General features: G+C 37.6%; 1 protein-coding gene across 1 annotated transcript in view; it reads right to left on the bottom strand.

The window, feature by feature from the left end:
• The window catches only part of SLC26A7 (solute carrier family 26 member 7), a 64,274-nt gene extending 44,381 nt beyond the window's left edge, over nt 1-19,893 (bottom strand). The window contains exons 1-3 of the mRNA XM_054284252.1: nt 19,701-19,893; nt 7,250-7,360; nt 3,418-3,590 (exon numbers count right to left, since the gene is read on the bottom strand). Coding sequence (XP_054140227.1) covers nt 3,418-3,590; nt 7,250-7,360; nt 19,701-19,893 — 477 coding nt within the window. The remainder of the gene's footprint in view (nt 1-3,417; nt 3,591-7,249; nt 7,361-19,700) is intronic.
• Nucleotides 19,894-26,479: the final 6,586 nt, after the last annotated feature.

The raw sequence follows: 26,479 nt of genomic DNA, 5'->3' as shown, positions 1-26,479 counted from the left end.
CACAGGGTAATAGAGATTTGGACAAGAATACTGCCTTACAAAAATGTCCTTCTTATTCAAATGTACTCGTTTTTTATTAACCAAATTGATAATAGACTGTGTAAATTTGTTCTCCTGAATACCAGAAACATTTTTATATCCAACGCTGTATATCAGCAACTAATTACATGTTAGTTTTTAAAATACTGTAGATGAAAAACTTGCCAATAAAAATGTTACAAGACTGGAATTTAATAAGCAGCTATTTCTCCTCTAGAGAAGAATAGCCCAACTGAAGTCTGTAACACTGTGGTCTTGAGAGAATTCAGGTTTTTTTCCTAGGATATTTTTTCCTCAGTTTGATCTGCAAGGAGCTTTCCTCTATTTATTCAGCAAATCTTAATCTTGAATTTCATTTTAGTATGCTGAGATTATTTTAGAGACACATATATTTATGCAAACATTCTTGCACATATATTAATAGGGAAAAAAAAATCTTACCCAAAAGCACTTTTGAGGATTTTTTTAATGTTATAAAGGCAGCATCCAATTTTAATTACAAAATTACCCCATATATGTCTGCTATGTTCCATCATTTTCTCTTCCCATCAATACCTCCAAGGTATTTGATATCAGGGAAGATTTCTATTAGCTTGATTTGTTTTCTATGCCCTGTTTATTTTTATAGAGTAGCAGCTACACAAACATTAAAAAAACTTCATATGCCTTCCATTCTGCTTTTTAAAATGAAATAACGCATGCATTATATTAAATGGGTATGGTAATTGAAGTTTTTATTTTATGTTTACTTATTTTCTATTTTAATACTATTTTAACTTCATCAGAATGCCTCTTAATATAATTCAGTATTCTTTCTCTTTTATGAGCACTTCCTTAAACATTAGATTTCAGAAGTAGTTCAGGACTCTGAAATTTATTACTTTGAGAAAAACTTAAGCAGCTAAGCCGTAATTTGAATTGTGGAAATCTCTACCTATCCTTGTATTATGATAAGAAAATAGTGCTAATTTTTGTCTAGATGGCGCTGAAATTCACAAAGCCTGCTCAGAGTTTGCCTCACACACAAATGCACAGTTGTGGTCTGCAATAAACACAAGCTAGCCAACAGCAGTTCATCTCAAAAACGCTCCCCCTTCCCCCACCTTCCCTCCATTACCCACTATTTTTTATGTTTTCTCTTTTATTTTAACATTATTTGCTGATTTGATTACTTAGCCATGCTACTGGAAAAATAGCATCAAATTGCTTTTTAGGCCAAGGGTGTACAGCTCTTTACCTACTCTTTCCAAGAAGGAAACAGCTGTTTTGGCAAGGACCTTTCATCCTTTGCCTGGAAGATGCCCAAGGTAGGGATAAGTCACAGCATCTGTTGTTTTTATGCAATTAGTGGCTGATTAGAGAACTGCATTTTGACTATTTTTCAGAAAAATTAAGTCTTATAGTAGATAACATAACCCAGGTCTGCTCCCTTCCCAAAGCAGCACCATCCCAGATATCAACTACACAGAAAATCCAACTTCTTTTTGTATTGCAGGATGTCTTCAATGAAAAGCTGTTGCCCCAAAATGCATTGTACTATTCATCTTGTCCCAGAACACACATTAATTTCAGGCTACTAGGTAATTTCTAATCTAATCTGATAAATAGAAGAAGGTGACTGATTCAGCTACCCATTAAGAGCAACACGTGCCCTGTCACCTTATCTGGGGTTTGCAGCAACTGTTAGTTGGGAGACTGGAATCTTGATTAGAGACATAGATTGCCACACTTAACAGCACCTGGGAAGATGCCAAAGTTTAATCTCAGCCTTGATCAGGACTTTCACCTGCATATTGCAGTATTAGTATCTTCAAGGCACTTCTTTAGGAAATAAGTGTTTATAAGTGTTACTCTGGCCTGCAACCATTAAGCTCACACAAAGGATGGGTGGCAGCATGGCAAGCACCAGCTGTGTTATATAATTCTAATGTAAGTGACATTATTGACCTGGGAGAGGAGCCCATGCACGTGGCACAGTTCGCTGCATCTGAAGATGCAGAGAGGATTTACCAGTTCTTCTCACTCCAGTCAGGATTAAAGAGGACATAGGCTGAGATAAATCAACTGATGCACATAGGCTGAGATAAATCAACTGATGCAGTGGAAGGCATATGAAAAAGCAGAACTTTTCTGGATGAAGGAGTGTAAGAGGTCTAGAGGACTTGCACACCTAACACGATACTGCAGCCACCAAGCAAAACAATTTCTGCGTTGGATTTTGAAGTTACATCAAATGAATGCAGGCACCAGCTTCCCACATAAGGCACTTTGGCCTCTCTGGGGATGATGCAGGAGCTTTCAAAGGCACAGGACTCCTGCATGAAGAGCTCCATTCATGCTCTGCTGTTGCACACACCCTGCGTTAGATGCAGTGCTGGGACAGCACGTGCAGGCACAGCCAGGCACAATCTGCATCAGCTCTGCTGTCTGGGCTGTCTGTAGGCTGTCCCTCATGCTCCAAAGTCATCATCCAATAAAAGAATTCTCGTCATGATCCAATAAAAGAATTCTCATCATAAATCAATAAAAGAATTATAAGAACACACCAGAAATAACAATGCTTCTTGATATTTCCTACTGACTAACATGAGTATACACCCCAGTTCCTGCCAAGCACGTAGGCTACTGAAGATCCCATTCTGGGCCCCTTTGCTCATCCTCTGCCTGGGAGAGGGATCCAAAGCACCAGGTGGAGGGGTCTGGGTTTGTTTCAGGAGCCCAGCTACCTAGGAGGAGTTGCAATGTCACATGCTGGAACAATTCTTCTCTTTTAATATTTACAAGGAAAGAGGGAAGCCTTCATTGAAAACCTAAGCACTGGCAATGGATGAAGAAACTTGGCCCCTTTAGCCAGAATAGGAAAAAAGAAGAAATTTAAAAGACCTCTGATCATTTAAATAAACTTTAGAGAATCATTTGAAGACATCTGTTTTACTATTTCACTTTAATGATGGGTGTGTGAACTCTAAAGAGAATTTAAAACTTTCCCTACTGTTTTTAATTATTGGATATTGTATAGTATTGCTTTTCAAGCCAAGGGCAACAGAAAGCCACAGGAATATGTCAGTGCTTACCAGGAGCTGATTCATGTTTGTTTCTGAAGAAGGAAAAGAGACACCAACTCCAAGTGAGTATTATGGTAAAGCTGACTGAAGGTGATTTTGCTTCATATTGTAAAACTGAGAGAATGTATATAGATAACTACATCTCAAAAAAGGATTAGCAAATTCTTAAAGTGCATTAATTTCATCATTTGTGCCCATTGAAGCAGATGTTTTCATTAGTTTTCCTCAGAGAAGTATAAAAACTATTATAAATGTCATAGCTGTAACAAAGGCAGTACATCATTAGCATACAGAAAATGGGATCACCACCAACCTGAATGATTCCACCTAGAAATGAAACTGCTGCTGCAACTCCAATCCTCTGCATTTCAAATTCTGACAAACCCAAAATTCCTGAATTATTGTTTGCTGTGAAATTAGTTCTGACTGAAGGAACAAGACGCTCAACTGCATTGGCAGATATTAAGGAAGTTAAAGCAAAAGTTCCTGTAAAAAAAGCCACACATTATTCACGAATAATTGTATATCTGTCTGTACTCATCACTCATGGTCTCTTTTTTAAAATGGCCATTATAAGTAAAAGTGCCATTTTTTACATTCCTGTCATCATAAGAACAATTTTAAGATATTTTTTTCTATGCAACACACATTTCTTCCCATAAAATACCATTTATACAGGCAAATTAAATGAAAATCCTTTTTTAAGCACATTAATTAAGACAGGTTTACAAAAGGCATTCAAATACAGCAATTTAAAATGATTTCAAGTTATTTCAAGTTATCAGAAATGCTTTTAACTCACCCTGGATGTGATCAAGCAGCTATTTCTCTGAGAATCCCAAGTGTTCACTATTCAAATGTCTAGGGCAATTAATTCACACTATATATATAGTACCTAGCCCATTAAATAGTACCTAGCACTCTAATAAATGGAGGCAAATTATGAGAAAAACATTTATTGGCTGAAAGAGATAAAGCATATTTAATGACACAAAGATAAATGAGGGTGACAATTCAACATTAAAAGACACAAACATGCAGAGCTATTAGAGCACAGGAATATCTTGCTATGTCAGACCAATGGCCCATCTTGCCCAGTACTCTGCCTCCAGCTGTGATAGTCAGAGGTGTTACCTGGGGAATGCACACAAGCCTGGCCATTTTCTGTGGGCCATTGCTCTTATTGCCAGCATCCATAGCTGTTGTGTTAGTGAAGTACTTCCTTAGCTGGCTTTTTTTTATTTTGTTTGTGGACTAGCATTCATGAATTTATCAAAGGTTGTCTGAACCTGCCTGTAATTTCTCCTTTTTCAATGTTGTCTGAGAGCAGGTTTCAGAAGTTCAGCACCTGCTGTACTGTTTTCTTTAATCTATACTTTAAAAGTCTTCTAAAACAATTTCTCTCTGAACTCACATTTTTTCTACTCCTGCAGGACCTGTTGTACACAGTCCTGCCCTCACCTTGGCCTTCACAGGGTAAAGCCCACAGCATGAATTCCTCAGGAACCCACCAGGGATTCCACCAGCCTGAAAAGTGACCATGAGGTCCAGCCTTTTGCTCCATATCTTTCAACCTGCTAATAATTAATAAAAGGACTTTTCTTCTATCACAAGGACAACTTAGTTTCTTTAGTAACCTTTGGTGTGGAGCCTTATCAGTAGCTGTTTGACCATTCTGATATCTTATATTCAAAGTATATCCTTTCTCCATGCACTTGTTGACATTCATGCAGTAGTCTAGATGGTAGTGAGGTAGGATTTTCCTTTACAGAAGTCACATTAACTCCTCTCCAACAGGGTCTGATTACACATAGCTTTTATTGCCCCATCCCTGGAAGTGTTCAAGGCCAGGTTGGATGGGGCTCTGAGCAACTTGACCTAGTGGAAGATGTCCCTGACCATGGCAGAGGGGTTGGAACTAGAAGACCTTTAAGATTCCTTTCAAACTTGGCCATTCTATTGTTGTAAGTTGTTTGCATAAAATTAAATTTGTAAACACCTTACATGAAGTTCTATCTTAAATCAAAGATGTGTATGTGCTGTTTATGGCAGATAAAACTGTCTCAGAGAATGGTTCAAAATCAATTATGTTAAAAAAAGTCAAAAGCTGTATGTATTTGTTGCTCAGGTGAGAAATCTCTTAAGGTAGATCAGCCTTTTCAAAGAAGAGGCATTTCAAGTGAATAACAGTTAACTGAACAGGGCCTTTGATGGATTTTCTATTTCATACTAACATGACTGCCTTCACTAACAAAGAACAATTTTACAGCCTGTGTACATATGGAGAGCATCTCAGATCTTACAGAAAATTCTGGTAAGTGAAGAGGTTGTCTCCAAAGTCCATAAGGAACTATGGAGCAGCTGAGGCAGGCAGTATGGCTCCTGTACACTCAGCTACACACCACAATGCCTTAACTGGGGCTGGGGGAACAAGTGCATGAGACCTTCTCTCTGAAAAGATCAACAAAGATGTCGCTCAAATTTCTTAATTTAAAAAATTCCATATGTGCAAGAGAAGTCCTTTGTTGCCTTTTTTTTTTCATTGAAATTAAATTTTGAAATAGAATTGTGAATGGAAAGAATTTCCACACCAAGGACCATGCAGAAATCTGCAGACATGAACTCAGCAAGGCATTCAAGGCATTCTCTGAACACTCTTCTCTCCCAAGGATAAAACATCAGACTTAACAGCATACTTACCTATTTTATCAACTGTTTTCATTACTAGAATTTATGGCACCCAGATGCTTCCTTATCTTTCCTACATATGATGGATTCTTGTCTTCCTAATAATCATACAACAACAAACTTCTGACAATACACTTCTAATTTTTTTTTTGTTTTGAAACAGCTTTTTAATATAGGCTATAGTTTTAATCTATCTGTATTCAAGAGAAAAATTTATTTTCCAGATTCTAAATTTCCACCTTTTCTTGGAATGCTTTAACATGAGTTGAATACAGTCATTACAACATTATGACACTAACACATCTACAGATCCTTTTTGGACATCAAAAGGCTCAAATATTCTCTGTACATCTAGGGAAAGCAAACTTCCAACTTTCTTTTCTTCTCTAAGACAATTTATAGCTGTTCAGAATTGTATTTTTTTATAATGTAACTGAATATTTTTGATCAAAAAGGGAGCTCAGAATGTGTTGCTAACTTCTTAGTAGAACATGCATACACTTGTGCAATCAGACTCTGCAGAGTTCATTTTGAGTGTGATTACCCAGAACCATCTTTTGTCCTTTCAGGAGATTTTCTGCTCTTCAAGGAAGAGATACTCCTCCCTGCTCAAATCTTCTGACAGCCCCAGGGGCTGCTTCCCTTTACCCAGCCATGCTGTGTGTTGTTGCTGAGCCTATCTCACCCTTCTTGCAAACTCCCGGGGCCACCAAGTGCCCACTTCTGCCCAGCAAAGGATTTGTGGTTCAATCTAATGAGTATTATTACCAGCTGCCGTCTATAATTTTGATTTCTTTGGGCTCAGAAATAGAGCATTCATCAACCTATTAGGAGCCCAAAGCCATTCAATTCTTGAGCTGGTGAGGCTCTGCTGAGGGTAAACAAGTAACTCATACCTACCAGCAGAGTGGCCGGGCAGCATCTTTCTCTGCCTGCCCAGCTGCTCTGCAAGAGGATCAGAGTCCTTACTGGGAGAGTCTCTAGCTTCAATACAATAGCAGGTAATGGGCTCAGAAGGTCACTTTTGTTTTTCTTTTCCTGAGAAATGCAGGATTTGTGTTTTAGACAGGTGAGAAGTAATGTGTGTTTTTTGTGGTTTAAGAGACAGTCGAATGTTTTTCATTTCCATTTACATACATCTTGTTGACAGAGCCCTGTGTTAAACTCTTAGCCTGAAGCAGATTTCTAAAGCAAAGTTAAAATACAAAAGCTCTTAGTAAATTACATTTAGAAAGGAAGTGTCAGTGCAATATAAAATTATAATGGCAGTAGTAACTCCAGTAAATTCTTAACGAGGCTTTTTAAAGTACTTAAACTGACAAAAAATAGTTATAAAGAGAAGCAAAAAACCATCTTATTTCTGTTTAATTATAGATAATTTTCCTTCCATTGACCTTTACACAAGAATAAATTTCAGTATCCAGTTCTGAAAACTACTTTAGCAGACAGACACTTACCTGTTGCAACGTGACGTCCCATTCCAAATATGGCATAAATAATGACAGGGAAAAAAGATCCATATAAACCAAAAACTGGATGGACTGAAGACAGAACAGCAAAGGCCAGCCCTATAGAAAATTAAAATTAAAAAATACTTCACTGTATGATGATAAAACTGTTCTGTTTGCTTTGTTGTTTTTTATTTTTATGAGGAAATGTCTACAATTTTATTAAGAGCAGGAAAAATACTCACCTTCCTTTATTAAAATCTAGATTCTAAGTGAACTACTATACAATAAGGATCAGAAATAACTGTGGAAGATTTTTCATTTCATCATCCAAATCCATATATCCCACCATGTTTCCAAGTTGTCTCCATTAGTGGTTCCAAGCCTCTTTTAATAGCCAGGCCTCACAGGAGGAGGCAGCAATGTTTCACCCCCACCCTCACAAACGTGGGTTTGAGACTGCCAGGCGGTCTCCAGGCAGTGGGATGGTTATTTTTTACAAATATTTCAAACCTGTAATTTTGGTTTGGATGGAGCCCCTTCAGTCCGCTTTCTTCTAATTTCTTAAACAAAAAACTATTCCAGAGTTCATCTTCTTTAGGGGGGTTTATAAGCCTTTAGACATTAACATTTCTTCCATCATGTAAAGCTGTCAGTTCAGAAACAGAAAGTACTTGACTTTCATGTTAAGATGGAGAACAAACAGAATTGGTTCAGGTTTAACTTTTAGACTTCAGGTTTAACTTTTAGACTTACTAATTACCTTCATTGCTTAGCTACAGAGGACAACATCCATCCTTTTCTTAGAAAGTCGTGGACAGGAATTCGTCTTTCAACAGAAACATTTCTGCAAAGCAGCAGATTTGGTTGCTTTTCAAATTGAGATACCTAAGATAGCAAGTGGCTGTCTTGCATTGGCTTCTTGCAAGTCACCAGGAGACTCCCCAGACTTGCTCCAGATCAGCAGGCTCCACGGCCATGTCACAGCTCTTACTTCTGGAAACTAAGAGCGGGAACACTTGGCTTGCACAGCTGCTCCATAAATTTTGGTGAATGCCTCATGATGCAGTCTGGAAGAAAGGACTGGCCTGTGTAACACACAAGATGCCTTTCTCAGGTCCACCTTCAACCTGAGTGCGCTCACCAGCCTAGGGCAGACGTGTGTGCACTGGGAGAATGAGCACCTGTGGTCTGAGACAGGGGAGATTCAGATCTGTGCAATGGAGCTGCCTTCTGTGTACATGTGAAATCCCCGAAGAAAACTAAACCTGTAGGATTCATTGTTCTCTCCTAACTGCTCCAGAAAGCATTCTTTGCCTGAAATGTTGGTGTTATGGGGCTTTGATAGTATGGAGAGTGCCAAAAAGTGTCTTTGTTTATGGGTTTTGAGAGGCAGTTCTGAACATTTATATCCAAAATCTCCTTCTCACCTTTTCATTTGAGTCTGTAACAAAGTGCACGTGGTGGTGGGGGGGAGGCAAGAAAATACAAAAAGGTCAGAAGTGTCAAGTTCTCAGTGAAGCAGTTCATCTGTTCTTAGAAAAAACCTCGCAGTGAAGATTTTGCTGAGGTGAATCCTACATGGATCATTTTCATCCACATTGTGCTCAGCAAAGTAGCACTATCAGTTATGACTTGGGGAAGAGATATTTTTAAATCTGTTTAGTTTTGAACTTCTTTTAAGCAGAAATGGACTTGGTTGCTCTTCAGCCTTATGATGAGTGCATATACTGATAGTCACTTCTGTATTTTTCTCTTAGCACAGCAGTATCATAAGCCAGAAAGCTCTTTGAAATTGTAGTGTAATGTCCATGTTCATATGATCAATAGTGGTAAAAGAAGATTCTGAACCAAGAGCAACACAGAAGGGTGTGCCTGAGGAGAATAAAAACAGCACAGGAGAGAACTACATGACCCAATCCAGATAAAATTGAGCATGGAGGAGGGAGGGAAACAGAGAATAGGAGAAATAAATTTTTAAATCTTGTTTAATACTGGAAAATTCTTCCATTTTACCCATTTTGAACATGAACAAAACCAAACAGAAAGAGAAAATTTGGAATTAATTTACTAGTTGAATACTACTCACACACATATTCCAGACTTGCAACAAAGCATTATGCTAGGCTAATTATTTGACTCCAAAAAGTGAAGGAATCAGAAAAATCAGTATTTCAGTCATATTTTAATTATAACAACATAATTGAAATGGAGTGACCTGTCTGTGTACTTGCCAAGTATAAGGGAATACACAAGGTTCAGTACTGAATGTTGAGCCAGATATGTACTTTAGAAGGTTTTTGGGAAGAGCTTGTTGATCCTGGTTATAGTTATAAATCCAGATTATCTGCTGCTGATAAATATCACTTGTTTACAGGCAGATAATCTGAGCTTAAATTTGGCCCTTGTTTTTCTCCATTTCATGCCTGGACTTTTCACGTTTTGTATTGAGTTTCTAGAAGCAATTTGTCATTCTTTTTCATGGTGAGGTTGTGGCAATCAGGCCAGAGCTAAAACTACCAGCCTTTGATTTGAGTCCTGGCTCTGTTTGTTAGGTTTTTACTCCCATTACTGAAGGATGTGTAGCACTTACTGAAGTATGTAAGAGCAGAGGGGCATTATAAAATAGAATCAGTAAAGACTTCAGGTTTTCTTATTAGGCATAAAATGCCCTAAAAATTCAAATACTTTTCAAGATGTAATCAGTAGTATATTTAAGCTTATTTCATTAATTTTCATATTAAACTTCACTGCAATGCGTTCTGTTTGCTCAAGAACTTTCCTGTCAAAAGACAAGAAACATTATTTTCTTTTTTTTTCATTCCATAGAGTAATACTTAAAGAAAATAGATCATAAAGTAAGGATCTCCCATAATCTTCACTGGCAATATGGAGAAGCCCCCATGGCAGTGACATTAAGGTTTTCATATAAGAATACAAATTTCATGAAAAGAAATGCAAACAAATATTGAGCAGTATGTTTGGATACAGTACATTAATATTGTTTGTTTTAACTACCTCCTTATCATAAGATAACATTGTGGGACACACTTTCACTGAAAACCATGACCTGTGACTAGCACCAGGTGCTTTCCAGTCCTCTGGCACACCAGGCTGAAAAGCAAGGGATCTTTAACACTTGGTGTCAATGCAAGCAACTGCAAAATAACAAACTCAATACAAAGAGAAACAAGGCCATCTCCTGCCGCAGGAGAAAAGTCTCAGTTTGAGTTGGAAGTTTCTGCTAATTAGATTAGTGCCAAAACTACAGCAATAAAAAAATATTTTCCATAGGAAGAGCTGTGAATCACCAGACTATAGTCAACTAGTTAACAGTTTTCTGCATCTGGAAATATGCTCATGATACTTACATCTGTTCTGAGGAAAACTCTACCACATCTTTTGGAAATACTAGGTGCAAACCAGAAATTAAAATAAGAAGCAGGAAAAGTATTAGGCCAATAATTAATTTGAGGAGTATCAACATGAGTATAATTTAATATTTACTGTAAAAAGCTTTATATATTTTAAAAGTTTTTCTGATAGAGTATATATTCAAATAACTTTCTGTAATTGTAACCTTTTACTCTTAAGTGTGACTATTCCAAGATGGTCAGAGCCCAGGTTTATGGAACCCTAAATGTCACTAATTCATCTTATCCCCCTCAAAAATACTATCTTCAGTTGTGGGCACTCTCTAATGCTTCAGAAAAATATAATTTCTCCATTTCTACTCCTTCTTCTCACAAAGCTCTATTATGTAGCAAGAAGGGTATTTTCTGAGGATATAGAACTGACACATGTTTAATCAGTCTCCTATCAATACTTCCTGGAGAAATCAAATCAAACTAACCAATGACTCATATACTAGGATTTAATTTCTAACTCCAGGATAGGTAACGTCTATTGAAGAAAAAACAAGAAAAGTTTTTTCCACTATAGGAAAAAAAATAACATTATATTTTCATTATAAAAGTCTTCCTACACAAACCTGCTAGTTCTGGAGGGTTCTTTAACAATGGCATCATAAAAGCTCTAAACACAAAATGATCTTTTGGAAATCATTAACTTCCAAAACTGGGCAGCTCAATGTCAGTTCTCTCAATGCACATTTGCTGGGGCTGCAGAAGTGGATTGTACCTTCTGTCTCACTTATTTGGTGACAAAGTACCAAGAGCTTAAAATCATTCCTTGGTTCTTCTGTCATTCAAAGCCTGAGGCAAATGAAGAATGTAAAGACAAAATGGAAGGACAGGCCTTCAAAAACGAACCATAAATCTTTCAGAGACCACACAATGTTGATTTGGCAACCCCCTTCTTTCTGAAGGATCCTTCAGTGCAGCTCCTGCCCATGCAGCAGTCTCCTTCAGCTTGGTAAGAGTTAAGCACCTCAGCTGTGTTAGCCATAGTACCTGAATTCGCAGTATTTCACAGATTCTGAAATGCAGCTCTCTCAATGTTCCATCTGACAAGCACATCAAAGGTGGATTTGAGAAAACATTGTGTTATTCTGCCACTTTACAGATCCCCAGATACTGACATTTGTATCTTAATGTTCAAAAGGAAAATATGCAAGCATTATGGTACAAGAAGTAAGGGGATGGCATGACCAGCTTATGATTTCACTGCTCAAGACAGCTTGACCCTTCTGTATGCAATAGATACGTACAAAACAGCACATTAAAAAATTCCTAGTGTTTTCTTTTCTTTTAATAGAGCTCCTCAAAAAAATCTATCAATCTTGACAGACAATCTGAAATGTTAAGATCCCTTTAGGATAAATTTGACACCATATCTGAACACCACAAAGATTTTATAAACTGCTTCACAGGGAGTTCTATTATCCACTAGCCAGCCGTAAAACCGGAAGAATTCAGCCACCTCCAGAAACAAAGAAGGATTTTGACAGTGGATTATAGGTAAAAATCTCTGTATTTCAGTAAGAATAAACAGAGAATGAAGCCTTCAGAAGTTTCTGGCAAGCAGGTGACTATGAGGTAATCTTCTGAGAAGCATCAATGCTGTGGAGAAACAAAAACCTGTCATGAGTGATTTGAGGCCTTAATCCCGATGAGCTGGACTTGCTGAAATCCATGAAAAGGGCATCCATTTTGGCAAATCAGTCGCCAAGGATCTGAACACTAACAGTTTTCTGCTCTGGAAGATTATGTAGGGTGTCATTTCTTCCTTCAAGGATCAATGTTTCCTGGGTTGCTCAGTCTCTGTCCATGGTGCTCAGGCACCCCAAGGCCCACGCAGCTCACCTGGGCACGCAGTGAGTGCACACCAGAGTGCACCTGGACAGGAGACCCCAGGGCAGCCAGAGGTCATCCAGAAGATGAATTCACATTTCTAGCAGTCTGTTAGACAGGTCTGCATTAGCACATGTGTAATTTGGAAGAACTTTTATAGACATTAGAAAGAAAATATTGCATGCACAGCAGCCTAAGTGCCTTGATGCTCCACTGGAGAGTTGTAAAGTGTGAAACATTGTCCCACATTTTCTCACTAACATGGTAAATTTCATATTCTGCTTACATCATTATTCTTTGCATGAGAGAAGTCTTACAGAGTTCAACTGGACGCTCTTCCAGAAATCATGAACTACATGGATTCTCCAATGCATTCTGTAGGAGGTTTTTCTGGCTCTGTTTCCAAATGTGCCTATTCTATTTCATCTACACGTGTTATTTGTAAGCCAGATGTATATTTACAAGGCAGCTTTACCCCTTAATAAAATTATTAGCTCCAGTTAGTGAGCTTAGAGTATATTTATGCCTACATTTATGATCAGAACCTGAAATAAACCCCTGGCAACTATCACTCTTGAGAAGACACAGCTGGGGTTCCTCCATGAAAAGCTAAGAAAAAAAAATTATATAAGTTCCTGGCATCATGCCTTCCAAAACACTGGGCACCAGTTCTGAAATGCAGGAAGGCAGTATAGTTAATTTTTTTTAATGTCAGGGTCTCCAGCCAGTGTTAAGGAATTAGTTGTTCAGCAATAAATCCAGCTCCAGATTAAATGAAGTTTAATTAAAACATACAAACCACACCAAGACTCAGTGAGTTATTATTGGGCTTGAAGAATGAAAAAGAAAAGAAGTTGGCAGAAATAACAATACTGATTTCATCAGATGCCATCTACATATTTAACTTTTAGAGGAAATATGTCTCTAGGGCCCTCCACCCTCCAAAAAAACAGCCCACCAAAATCCACTTGAGCCAAAACATTTCTTGTTCAGGATAGGTCACAGGAAAGGCAGCAAATGTATAATACTATATATAAATTCTACATTAAGCATATCCCTGTAATAGCTGCCTACAAAAAAATATATTTTTTTAAAACTACAAACACTGACATCATTGCAATCTGGCAAGTTTGAAAGTCCAAATCTTATACCCTCACGCTTCCAGCGAGCAGCTACTGAGTACATGCAATATAATATTCAGAAAAATATTTATTTCAAAAGAAACAGAAAAATGTTTATGATTCCACAACTTAGCAAGCAAAGACTGAATCAGAAATAGAGTGACAGTGCTTTCATTTTGAAACTCGCACACATTTGTCTTAACTTTTTCATATATGTACAGAAGTTCCAAACTTCACTTTTACTGTTTTTGGAAAAAAAAAATAAAAAACAGCAGCTCAGAGATCATAAAATTGAAAGGGAGCATAAAATTGTGAAGACCTTCTCTTGTGGTCTGCTCCCCCTTATGACAGCCAAACACAATTGTTTGTAATTTAGCACATCCATGAATGGGATTATGTGATAAGGAGATCCATCTTCTGAACCCAATAATTAAATATAATATTTTTAGAACTACTCCCAATTTTAAATCTAAACAAATTCAAGTTACTTTATTTTCATTTCTCTATGCGCTGCAACTGTCTTTTAATTTGAACACCTTTCCTGATAAAGAAAAAACCTTCTCATGTTTTAATTAACCTGAGCCATTTTTCTCCCTAATATAATCTCTGTTTTTCTACTCCTTCTCCTAGCCTGTTCTTCTACTGAGATCATCATCTATGAACAGAGATAACCAAAATAAATGAAACACTGTATTTTGCACTTATTTTTTAAAGGCTGTAAAAGCACTGGTAGGTTTGAGGTTTTTTGGAGGGGTTTAACTCAGTTGCACTGTTAAACATGCATTTCAGTAGCAAACTACTGAAACCTGAATTCTTTGCACCATAAACTCTCAGTGTAGTATTGCACAAGTACTTTCTCTATTTTGAGCAAAAGCATTTTTGTGTGTCTAATTTCCCTACCCATAAACTTTTCTATTACTGGTAAGTGTAAAGAGTTTTAAATTGTTATAAAGAAAAGTGCAGGGTATAAGTATTACCATCACCCAGAAAATTACCGAAAAAAAAAGAATTTAAGTCAAATGTTTGTGTAAGCAGGAGACAGTCTGGTCATTAATAGCTTGAAGATGAGGTTTATAATTATCAAAACCTCAAGAGAGATCTTGGAAGAAGCCTGAGAGAAGGGTTGACATTGTCTGAAGTTAGGTACCTACATTAGTTATTTACATCCAGAAAGAGTAAAACAACTTCAGGTGTTATGCAGAGCACTTAATTTTCACAGCATTTCATGACCAAAATACTTCGGACACATTTGTGTCCCCTACCTGTATAGACAAGATAAATAAGTTACATACACTAAAATATACATTCAAAAAATAAAGTATATATTCAAGAAGACTAACTTGGGTAGTAATTCCCCTGGCAATTAACTCATCTGCATGACAGAGGGTATCTTTTATAAACTTTTTCAGATAAACTTGGTTTTAATTGTTGCATTCAGGGACATTCAGGGAAGCTTACTGATGGGTCATGGCACATGGTTTCTATATGCCAGTCTTTGTGAGCAGTGTGCATAATTCTGCCCAGGAAAAAACAAACAGCAAAACAAGCAAAAAAAAAAACCCCAAATCCCACATTCTAAATAGCAAAAAAATGAGGAATGACTACCAAAAAATATACACTGCAAAATTTAAATCCTGAGTAAAAAGCTGGTTTTTTGAAAAGACAAGACTGAATGAAGAAGAATAGCAAAGTGGATTATCGGTAGATGGATCAAGAGCTTGGTAATGAATAAATAATATCAGGAAAGATCACCTATGAAAGGCCATGAAAGTAAAGATGAATAATTTGCTTGGTGCAATAAAAGTTACCACTGGGCAAATAAGCTAAGCAGATGCATTCTGAAGAGCTATGATGGGATTATAGCACATGTTCAGAAGGCTACAGAAAAAAAATGATGACAGTTTCGTGAGATTTAGCTACATGGGAAGACTGTATCATAATGCATCTTAATTTTATCATGTAAGGAAACCAAGAAAAATTCAGACCCAGGCTGATCAAAGTATTCTTCTTTTATGGGTATGGGTATGAGTCACACAAAAAACCCACAAATAATTCTATTATGACAGGTCAATGGATGAATTACAGAAAAGAAAACTGTAAGACCTGCCTTTAACCATGAACTGTTAAACATGATATCTTTATCTGTTTATTACCCACAATGACATGGATATAATGGTTAAGACACCTAAACTTTGATGTCTGCCTCATCAGTGTCTACACTTGAGCCCATCCCTGTTACACTCAGAGGAAACTTATTAATATAATTAATGAACCTTAACAAAGCAGATGGTTTGATTTAGTCAGATTAATCACCCCTGTGATGGATTGATTCTAGCCAGCAGTTAAGTACCCATCCAGCCACTCACTCCTCCTCAAAGGATGCAGGAGAGAATCAGAAAAGCATAAGTGAGAAAACTCGTCAGTCAAGATCGACAACTTAATAAGAGAATGAAAGAAAAGGAAAAAATAGTGATGTAAATGCAGTCATTCACCACCTCTCACAAGCACAGAATCACAGAGCAAACTAAGTTTGGAAGGGATCTATAAAGATCATTGAGTACAGCTCGCGACCCTGCCCAGGACACCCCAAGAGTCACACCATGTGCCTGAGAGCATTGTCCAAATGCTTCTTGAACTCAGCCAGGCTGGTGCTGTGACCGGTTCCCTGGGGAGCCTTTTCCTGTGCCCAGCAACCCCCTGGGTGAAGAACGCACCCTAAACCCCTCCTGACTCAGTTTCCTCAAGTCCTGTCCCTGGTCACCAGAGAGAACAGATCAGTGCCTGCCTTTCCACCTCCTCCCAAAGCATGTTGAGGTTTCCCCTCGGTCTCCTGTTCTCCAGGCTGAACAAACTAAGTGACCTCTGCTGCTCCTCATCTGGCTTCCCCTCAAGGCCCTTCATCATCCTCCTTACCCTCCTTTGGATTCTCTCTAATAACTTAATGTTCATTAACTTCCATCAACTAAGTCTTCATTGACCATTGAAGAACACAGAAACAACTTGCTGAGAACTACTTACCTGCACAGCAGACCCTTTGTTTTATCAGCATGATTTCAATTTGGAAAGGAAAAAGAAGGTTAGGCACTTATGGGACATCTACATGGATCTAGCAGTTGAATTTGTTTGCAAAGATGAGGGATACAAAATTAAATGGAAAGACTCTTCACAGAATGACTGTGGATGTGGTATTAATAAGTTTTAAAGGGAAAGGGAAGAGGACAATGAATGCTAATCCAACAAGAAAGTTAGGGATTTATTTGTTAATTTAGAGACATATTGCTCTGGTCTATCAATAACAGAGTTTTGAGAAGTTTTTGAGACAAATTATACAAATTATGTTGTGATTACCACAATATAAAAGCTCAAATTTCTTAACTTCCTATTACAGTGTATAGCAAACTTCAAGACTGCATCATGATGTTCATTTTAGATTTAAAGATTATTTTATCAACCTTAAGTATCAAAGTAAGAATAAGGATTCTTTGTCAGCATTATTAAATTATACTTGGAACTAATATTAAATAGCTGGAACAGATGAAGCCTGATTTCTTTTACTAGTTTTGACTTGTGGCTGGCTGACTTTGTAGTCTGAAACTGTGCAAGTCCAGCTGGACCTTTGTGCCAATTGGAGTATTTGAAAAGGCTTTTTTTTTTTCTTGATATTTTCATAAAATTTTTAGAAACATAATTATCTTTGACATTTCTTTCTCCATATTCTGTAGAAGTAGATAAAGGACTCTAAAACTAGGGGATACATACAGAGAAAATACAAGTATTTTCTCATAAGGTAAAGATCCCTGAATTTTGGGACTTCTGAATTAATATTTATTTATTATTTTTAGCAGACAACGAAACAACTACAGGAACACTTTCAGAACGACTGCCTGGTTTCAGCAATGACTCTTTCATCACAAATGCCCAGCAGTACATTATGATAATCCCACGCCTTCACTTTCCATCTTGTTACACCCCTCAGTCTCCTTTTCCCCAGCCCAGTTTTGTTGCTTTCACTACAGCACAGTAAGGACAGTGACTTCCATCTTTTCTTCCTTGCAATACAAAGTGAAATCAGCAATTTTATCTAAAATTCAGATTAGAAGTGGGAACACAAACGCCTTACACGAGATCAGAGCAGTTGCCAACCTGAATAGTCTGAATATGACCAATACCAGATGAGTAAGAAATCCCACAGAAGGAAATTGTGAAAAACACAGCTCATTTGCAAGGCCTTTCTAATTATTCTCAAGCTACTGGACTGCTCTCCACCCTAGAGTTTGCAGTTTTCATCACTCAGAAAACTGTTGCATATGAATACAACTGCACATTTTTCCAAGTATTTCCATTACTCAGGTTTATTTCCTTATACTAGGATTTGCCTAAACCTGTTGCTGAGGTTGACAATATGCTCAACAAATCAATTATCACCAATTAACTTTTTTTCCTACTATTATTAGAACTTCTGCCTTGCATTGCATTACAAAATTTCTTGGTTTATCTTGTGGGTGGAAGAAAACAGTCACAATAGGACCTCCAAAAACTTGGGGTTTTTTGGCTTTGTGCTATATAACAAATGGAATTTCTTTTCATCCATAAGTCTTCCTGTGAAAATATTCGGATAGTGCTGGTAACTGGAATGCTTACAGCACTAGGGAAAGAGCTTATATTTGCATTCAAATTAAAGCAGCACAAAGATGATGAAATGCTTTTGTCTCTAACTCTTTTCCTATTTCATCCCCTAAAATCATTCCAAAACCTTGAGAAGTAGCAAGCAGAGAAAGAAAAAACAGATCAGGAGTTTAAAAGTATTTATTTTTGAACAGTATAAAGATAAAATTGTTTCTAGAGTACTTATAAATAAACCAAAAACCACAAACCTGTATTTTTTGTCTTCACAGATTTATCTGTGACAGTAAACAACTTCTTGGTACAAGAGTCAAACATTAAAATCCTGGCTAAAACTCCCAGGACTGCAGAAATATGTTTAACATAGCATTTTTGATTAATTTTAACATACTGTATTAGCAGCATTTTAATTACAATTGTTGTATGCACACATACCAGTGAAATTAGATACATTGCCAAGTTACAGTATTAAGGTTTCTAAAGTTAAATCATGCCAATGCAGATGTTCCTAATTACTTTGAAAGCACAAATACTTATACAAATCAGTTGTTTCAAGCTGCAGCATAATTCAATTAAAGGAGTGTTTAACAACATGAATGATAGTTAAGCACACATTTAATATGGAAGACTGTTAGGAAACAATAGATGTCATTCACATGAAGGAAGAAGTTAAAGTCCATCTGAGATAAGAAGCTGTGATTTGTCGGAGACAAATATAAGAAATTATCATACGAAGGTGACACTATCAGAGAGACATCAAAAACTGACAAAAGCTTTTATTTCCTCGCAGCAATCACTTTACTAAGCAAGATGATTGGAACTTAAAGTTTCTGCAGGTCATTGTGCAGGGTTTGGGAAGCTTTTCCTTTTTTCTGCTTTTTTTTTTTTTTTAGCTGTAAAATGGAGTCTAGCTCCACCCCTGCTTTGTATTGCTGCTTGAAAAGAGGTGTGGTAGGTAATGCAATACAGCATTAAATCAGCACACAAGCCATGGATGCCACAAATCCTCTCCCTGGATAATATCTCTGGCAGGAATACTCTTTAGGCACAGAAAGTTGTGACCTCTTCCTGCTGTGCTTTGGAATTTTACAGGTATTAGTATCACACATGTGTTTATTCCACAACAGCTTATTTTATAGTGCAATTATCATTGAGTTATATTTTGTTTTCCATGTAAAATGGAGAAAAAGATGGTTATTTAACTGATAAAACATTGTATATAATATATATCCTGTATGAAGAGAGTTACTGCTCTCTCACCTTCCATATTCAATGTTTGAAAAAATGTCAAAGGATAAATAGTAAAGTTACACAGAAATTAAATGAATTCTTTCCACTTTTACACCTCCACTCTATAAATTAGTTAAGACTATATATTTTTCCTTATATTTTTATTTAGATTCAATCAACATTCGATATGACCAGACAAACTTAAAATATTAATTTGAAATGAGTTAACTGTACCTTGAGTCACCTGTTGGATGGCTAGCATCATCCCAGAAACAGTATCAGGAACCAGATTTTCCTTCCAGTTGTAGACAGGCACCCATGTCAAGATAGGCAGCCTCCTCATACACCAGGCTTTGATATCTTCTAAGCGAACAGCCTGGATCTTCCTCCAGACTGTACTTCTCTTCCTTTTTGCCCCTGTCATCATTCCTACCCCACAAAAGCAGTGCCTCTGTCAGAGGAGCGCACTGTTGAGGAATCACCCTGATCTCTGCCAGTGTCCAGTTTTCTTCTAAGATTTTTCAGTTCCAAACTGCAAAGAAAAAAAAATGAACAGAAGCACTTAAAATTTCTGCAGCTGTTCTGTAACTACACTCAATGAAAACACTTATTAAGTGCTTCAATCATATAAACAGCTACATTAAACGCAAGAACTGTCTACAGAAAAAGATCATATTTTCTGCTGTTTGCAAAAATTTGGTCTAGTCTCAAGTTAGTTTGTGATTCTTTCCAGTAACTTCCCGCTTTATATCCCTGTAATGCTTGTGCTTTTGGCCTCATTCCAGTGGCAAAATGAGGTATTACTGGGTGTGTGTGTGATATAGGCTGGGCTATGCTAATCTGAGCAAGAAGTGCCCAGCAGAGCAGGCATCTCCCTGCCAAGCCTGGGAGCAGCCTGGTCCCTCCTGGGGGAGCTTTCCTGGCCGCAGGCGGGAGGCATCGAGACCTCAGTAAAGCTCGTGCTAGAAGTCTTGTCTTACTCCATCAGCATTTTGTCTTCTAAATTACACAAAAACCTTGTTTATGTAGCAAATGCAGAACATCAGGTAGCAATAAGCCCTACCAGAAACATACACAGAATCTCTCTGTGGGCTGAAAACTCAAACTTCGGAGTAACAAGCTCAAAGTGCAGAGAGGGACTGCAAGGTATCAGCTTCACATGGGCAGTGCCAAGAATTCTTGTGACAATCATTCTTGTTCAAAGCTAGTCCTTTCTGCTCTTGGCTGTCCACTCCACAAAGGCTCTCTCAGCACAGGCTGTTCACCCAGTAACATTTGTTCTTGTAATAATGTCGTGCACCTTGTGTACGATATAAAGTGCTGAGACACGAAGTGATAAGGACACAGAGGAGCTTTAAATGTTCAGGCATTAAAATGCCTTGACTGTTATGGAGCAAGGACACAGTAAGCTTTCCTCTAAGTTTTCTGTATCTCTGGATGGCAAAGAAATTTAAGTTGAAATGCAAGATCCCTTATATGGGGGAAGTGTCTTCCCAATCACTGTTCTGTAGTAAGCAATAAAAATCAAATTTTATATTTTTTAAATATTTCCTTTTTTAAAAATAGAAATTAATTTACATTTTATTGTTTAAATTAAGGCAAAAAAACCCTGAAGCATTTTCTACCCAAAACAATTTTAGAAAAATGAGACTGCTTCCAAACACAACAGGTAGACTGGCACAAAGACAAATGCATCAAGTCATTCTGCTGAGTGACATTCAGTTGGTGTCCACAACCGTGTCCCATAGAATTGCAAAGATAAAAAGGAAAAAGGAAGAGAAAGAAAGAATTTCTTAGCATGAGACAGACCCTTACTTTTAACTATTCCTGGCATACTTACTCTTTGCCCTGCCCACCCATTAACAACGTACACTATTTAAAGACAGGTAATCTTACTTCTGTTCATTACAATAAACCTCTAAGCATCAATTATTTTCATTTATTCTTTTTGTAGTTTGTGTTTTTTGTTTTCTTTGTTTTTTTTTAACTTGAAAGTGCAGTTCAAGGATTTCATAATTGAGGCATTTATGCCTGCCAAGTTTTCACAATACAAATCTTTTCCTTACAATAGTTAGAAGTGGACAGGAATTCACTATGTGAGCTTCAATGAGGGCTACTCAGCAGTCAGGTGCTGCTTAGTTTTGATGAAATGTTCAGTACCTCTAACTATAACAGTATTTACCATGAAATAAAAATCAAAATACATTTCTACACATAAATATGCATGTGCAAAAATATCCCCAAATATAGGTACTTGTGTAAAAGAGCCAAGGAGCCTAGCCTCTTTTTTTTTTTTTTAATCATTGTTTGCTAAAAGCTCTGGATATTCTGAAACAGGCAAAAAAACCCACAGTGGGAAACCAAAGAACCGTAGCTAAACACACAAGAACATATTCTCCAGTCCTCAAAGTTCTTGCACCAAAATACTGACGATGTTTGAGCAGGTCTGTAATTGAGCTTTTCCCACCTTCTAATTGCAGAGTCAGTTAAACTGGACAAGTTTACCTCATTCCCAGATCAGTATCTGAACACCTAGGATTTCCATTATCAACAGATATTATCCCCTACCAATAACAGAGGATGGTATCTCTCTGTAAGTGTGGGCATGCATGAGTTCAAGCATCCTACAGCTGTTGTGGAATTTTTGTGGAAATTTTGTTTAACCCCAACAAGAATTTTGATAAGTAAAAAACTGCATTATCCATAAATCTGAAGTTGATAATACTATCACTATTGAAATACATTCTTCATTGTAACTCAAATAAATAAATAATCCTAGTTACCTGTGACACAAAGCAATAGTTACAAACCCCCAGAAAAATCAACGTTTTTAAGGGAAAACTGATGTATAGGTATGTATAACAAGCCTGTACCTCACTACAAAATATTGCAGCCTTTGAATCTTAAAGAAACCTAAAATCCCCTCCACTTTCCTAGAGCACTTCAGTATCCTTATGGAAACACGTTGTATCACACACACAGTGTTTAAACTCCTTCCCATCAGCTGTTATAAATCTTTAGTGTATACACTCCCAGATTACGCAGGCTTTCCATAGGCTGAATTGTTTCATGATGTACCTGAGCTATCAGGATTCTGAGACCCTCTCTTGCTCTGAAACCAGTGAATAAAACTTCATTTTCTGGAACACCAAAGGGTAAACATGAGAAACCTTTGGTTTTATACATTTAAGTCAGTGTATTTACACATACTTCTGTAATATTAGATGCTTCACAATTAGCTTTTTTGATAATCTCATATGAGTAAAACGTTTCTTCAAGTGATTACCATAGTAGTTTTTTGTTTGTTCTGGAAATGCATAAAAATTTAATTCTAGCAGGATATTTATCTACAGTGCTAAAAAGATAATTACCATAAGTCAAAAATTAGAATTCAGATAGTATATAGAAGGAGATATTTATGGCATCATGAATCAGATATGGTGGGCTTTAAAATCCTGATTTGCAAAAAGTTTCCAAAAATAAATGGGGTAACCTCAGCTCCTCTAACATTTACATACATGGGAAGTTTACATACATTGGTGGATATATGAAGAAAGGGGGTTTGATTCTCTAGCTCTGGCCTCAAGGGATTAAAAAAAAATATAATCTGACACCTTACTCCAATTTAGACGCCAAAAGGAAAAAATTGTGGTAAGCTCTGACAAAGAAGCCCTAAATCCATTTTATATGGAAGCAGGAAAACCTTTGGAGGAAATCTTTGAATTCTTGCATGAGAACTGCCTTTAGATGTCACATAAACTGGCAGGCAAGTTCAAAAACTATACTTATGTGTACATACACTCATAGAACTTAAATGAAGTTATTCACACCTCAGACAGGCATAGATGGAAAAAAGTGGAACATGTGGAGTCTCCCTCACTGGAGATATCCAAGAACCATGTGGACACAATCCTGTGCCATGTGCTCTGGGATGTCCCTGCTTGAGCAGGGAGGTTGCACCAGGTGACCAACTGTGCTCCTTTCCAACCTTGTCCATTCTGTGATTCTGGCAGTGTGGCTTGATCTTCATAAGTTTTCTCAGGAAGGAACTAAATATTTGCAAACATCCAGCATTAAACCAGTTTGAGCTAACTGAACCTGTGCTCTGCTGCTGTGCATAATTTTTTCCCCTCAAGAACATCCAGAGCACCCAACTCACTCACTGAAGTCCGCCCTTCCACCATCACTGGGTAAAGGGAAGCATGTGCTAGCATTAATCCAAAACTACACACACCTTCTGGCTGGCCACCGGCAAAAACATATTAGATCTTAAGATTTAGATCTGAATAGATAACGAATACATAATGACTGAGCTTTCCTCACCTTTCTATTCTGTGCAGAAAATAATTGCTGCTCATCCTTTTCCTCTATCCTGACCAAAAATTTTTATGAACTCAGTTTTGGTACTGCTCTGTTTCTGTCAAAAAAGAAGTCAAGTATGGCTAAAGGATTAAGGTGATACTAAATGAAAGACTTAGGAAAACAAGACAAGCAAAAATCTTGGTCACATAAAGCTTGTGTCTTTAGCAATTATGGCTAAAACTCCTAGACAAATTTTTCCTATGAAAAATTGAAAGTATTTTGACAAAGCATAACTGGATAGGAATGAAAGTCAAGTTTTAAAAAGAGGGTGATAGGAACTAATTTAGAGAGACCAAATTGTGCAGTTCATATTTTGCAGAACATAGCACATGGGAATATAATACAAGCTACTAGAATTAAAACAGAGTGCTGACAAATGCAACAACACAAAAACAGTGATAGCAATCCACACTGTTCAAAACAGCATTCCTGAATTTTGAGAATTTGTAAAAAAGTAGGTTATCAACCGCATGTATTACATAAACCTGGGTTAAACCACAACACTGGGCAGAGAAGAAGCATATGTGTAAGTATGCAAATCATTTATTACTGATATTTAAATAACTTCCCCCTCTGAAATTCTGCTGTATCAAAGCCAGACAAAATCCACAAACTCCAAAGCTTGCCAATTTATCTCCCACGCTTGGATGCAATGCATTTTCAGTAATAATTAATTTCACGAACACTGATTTTAGTCACCAATTACTTGAATGTGGACCTAAACTGAGAAAGATACGATTCTCACCCTTAACAAAGCACATAAAGCTATAATCTCCATCCCCTCATCATGCAGATAATTGACGAGACTATGGGCACAGTAACACTGAGGCAACACAGAAGCCAGGCATGGCTCAAAAGGCTTGGGCTCTACTTAAACATCTTCCCTGCAAAATGGACTTTTCAGCTCTTTTAAGGATGCTGCGCTAGGCAGAACTCGGTGAAGCAACACTGACATCGAGTGGCTTGGCCCGGTATTTCCCTTTGGCTACGCTAATGTGACGCGGTGGGAACTGATCTATATTGTCCACTATGGTGGATAATATGAGCTATATAGTTTATTAACACAGTTAGTTGAAAATCGGATATCTGTAGCATCAAAAAAAGGTTTGCTCCCTAAATTTGCAATGTGTTTACTGGCCAGAAATTTGACAGGAGGTCAGCTGATTGATCAGCAAGATACTGAACCATGGGATGTCCTTATGCTCAGGATCAGTCTGCTCTGTACACACCTAATGAATGGGGAAGGGAGTGCAGAATAGGAAAAAAAAAAGTCATAGTGCAACCATCCTCCTGATGAGATCCTCTGATCCTGATGAGATTAGCTGTCTGCTAATAAATTGACATACAGGTGCTAACGAAATTTAAAAAAATTTTTTTTTTTGCTAAAATAATAGCAAGTTATATTAGATAATTTTAGCATATCTAAAATGACAATAAGAAACATAGCAGTGTCCACTTCTTATGAAAAATATCTGTAAAGAACATGCAATTTTTCATTTACTCTTAAGGTTGTTTCTAGCAGCTGTTTGAAGGTTACCTTCAAATTAGTAAAAGACAGCTTATTTTTTTCTTTTTAAACTGGGTTAAGTGTCACAGAATGGACTAGAAACAGATTTAAGAACTCTTACATTAGAAAAAACGTCTTGATAGCCAAAATTCATAAATCTCTATACACAGACAGTGGCATTTAACAGACATACTTTGTGGTAACCCCTTCCCCTTGACACAGATTTGTCTGTGCAAGAGAAATCCTGTTTAAGGTTTCAACATCAAAAACACATGTTGAAAAAATATTTAAATCACAGGCATTGGTTTCTTCATATTATTTCACTTAACCAAAAGTTACGACAGAGAGAGTAAACCAGATTTTGTGATTATTGAGTGCACAAGCCAGCCTGTAAGCCATGAAAATAAAGGAGAACTTTTCAACTTAGGAAACCAAACAATTCAAACTCAAGTGACCCCTTCTCTTGCATATCTTATTAACTGGTGGGTGCTCAGCAGCCTGTGGAATGGAGTAACCACACCACAGAAGCAGATCTTCACTGGTTTCAGTTCCAGCCTTGACCTCCAGAGAATGAGTCAAAGCTTCTGCTCACTCTGGGCATTCCAAAGCAGTGTGTACTGAGCCTTTAAGCACATCTTGAATGTCCATTCTCATGTCTGAGACCTAATCTGTAAGGGATGGTGCTGAGACCTGGCCCACCAGAGGCTGTGGGACGCTGGGGCGCAGATGCAGCTGGGAGGGCCAAACCTGAGCTCCTGTAGAGGAACACAATCAATGCAGGCAGCTCAGGGTGCAGCTGCAGAGCCAGCTGCAAATCCAGCTCTGGGTGGCAAGAGCCACGAGCTGCAAAGGGCTGGGGACCTGTGGCACCAGCCAGGTGACCTGGCACTGAGACACAGAGGGAGCCAGTGAACCAACAGGAACACCCCAAACTATTGCACACCTAAGGTAAGGTTATAAAAGCCCCAGGGAGTCCTTTATTAGGCTCCACTTCTCAGCACAAAAGGTTATTCTGTTGCACCATGATTAAATTATTTTAAGGATCCGGAGTTCTAAGAGTAATATGGGAAACCTGGGGTTGAGCCAGTTAGAGAACCTGGTTGGAGGATGTGAGTGTGGAGTGTGGAGTTTTTGAGTGTGGAAT

The sequence above is a fragment of the Melozone crissalis genome, unplaced genomic scaffold, assembly GCF_028551555.1.
Source record: "Melozone crissalis strain CALT ecotype California unplaced genomic scaffold, PUWL_Pcris_2 ptg000002l_1, whole genome shotgun sequence".
Classification (NCBI taxonomy): Eukaryota; Metazoa; Chordata; class Aves; order Passeriformes; family Passerellidae; genus Melozone; species Melozone crissalis.
The sequence above is the reverse complement of the archived record's forward strand: the minus strand, read 5'-3'. Positions and strand labels throughout refer to the sequence as shown.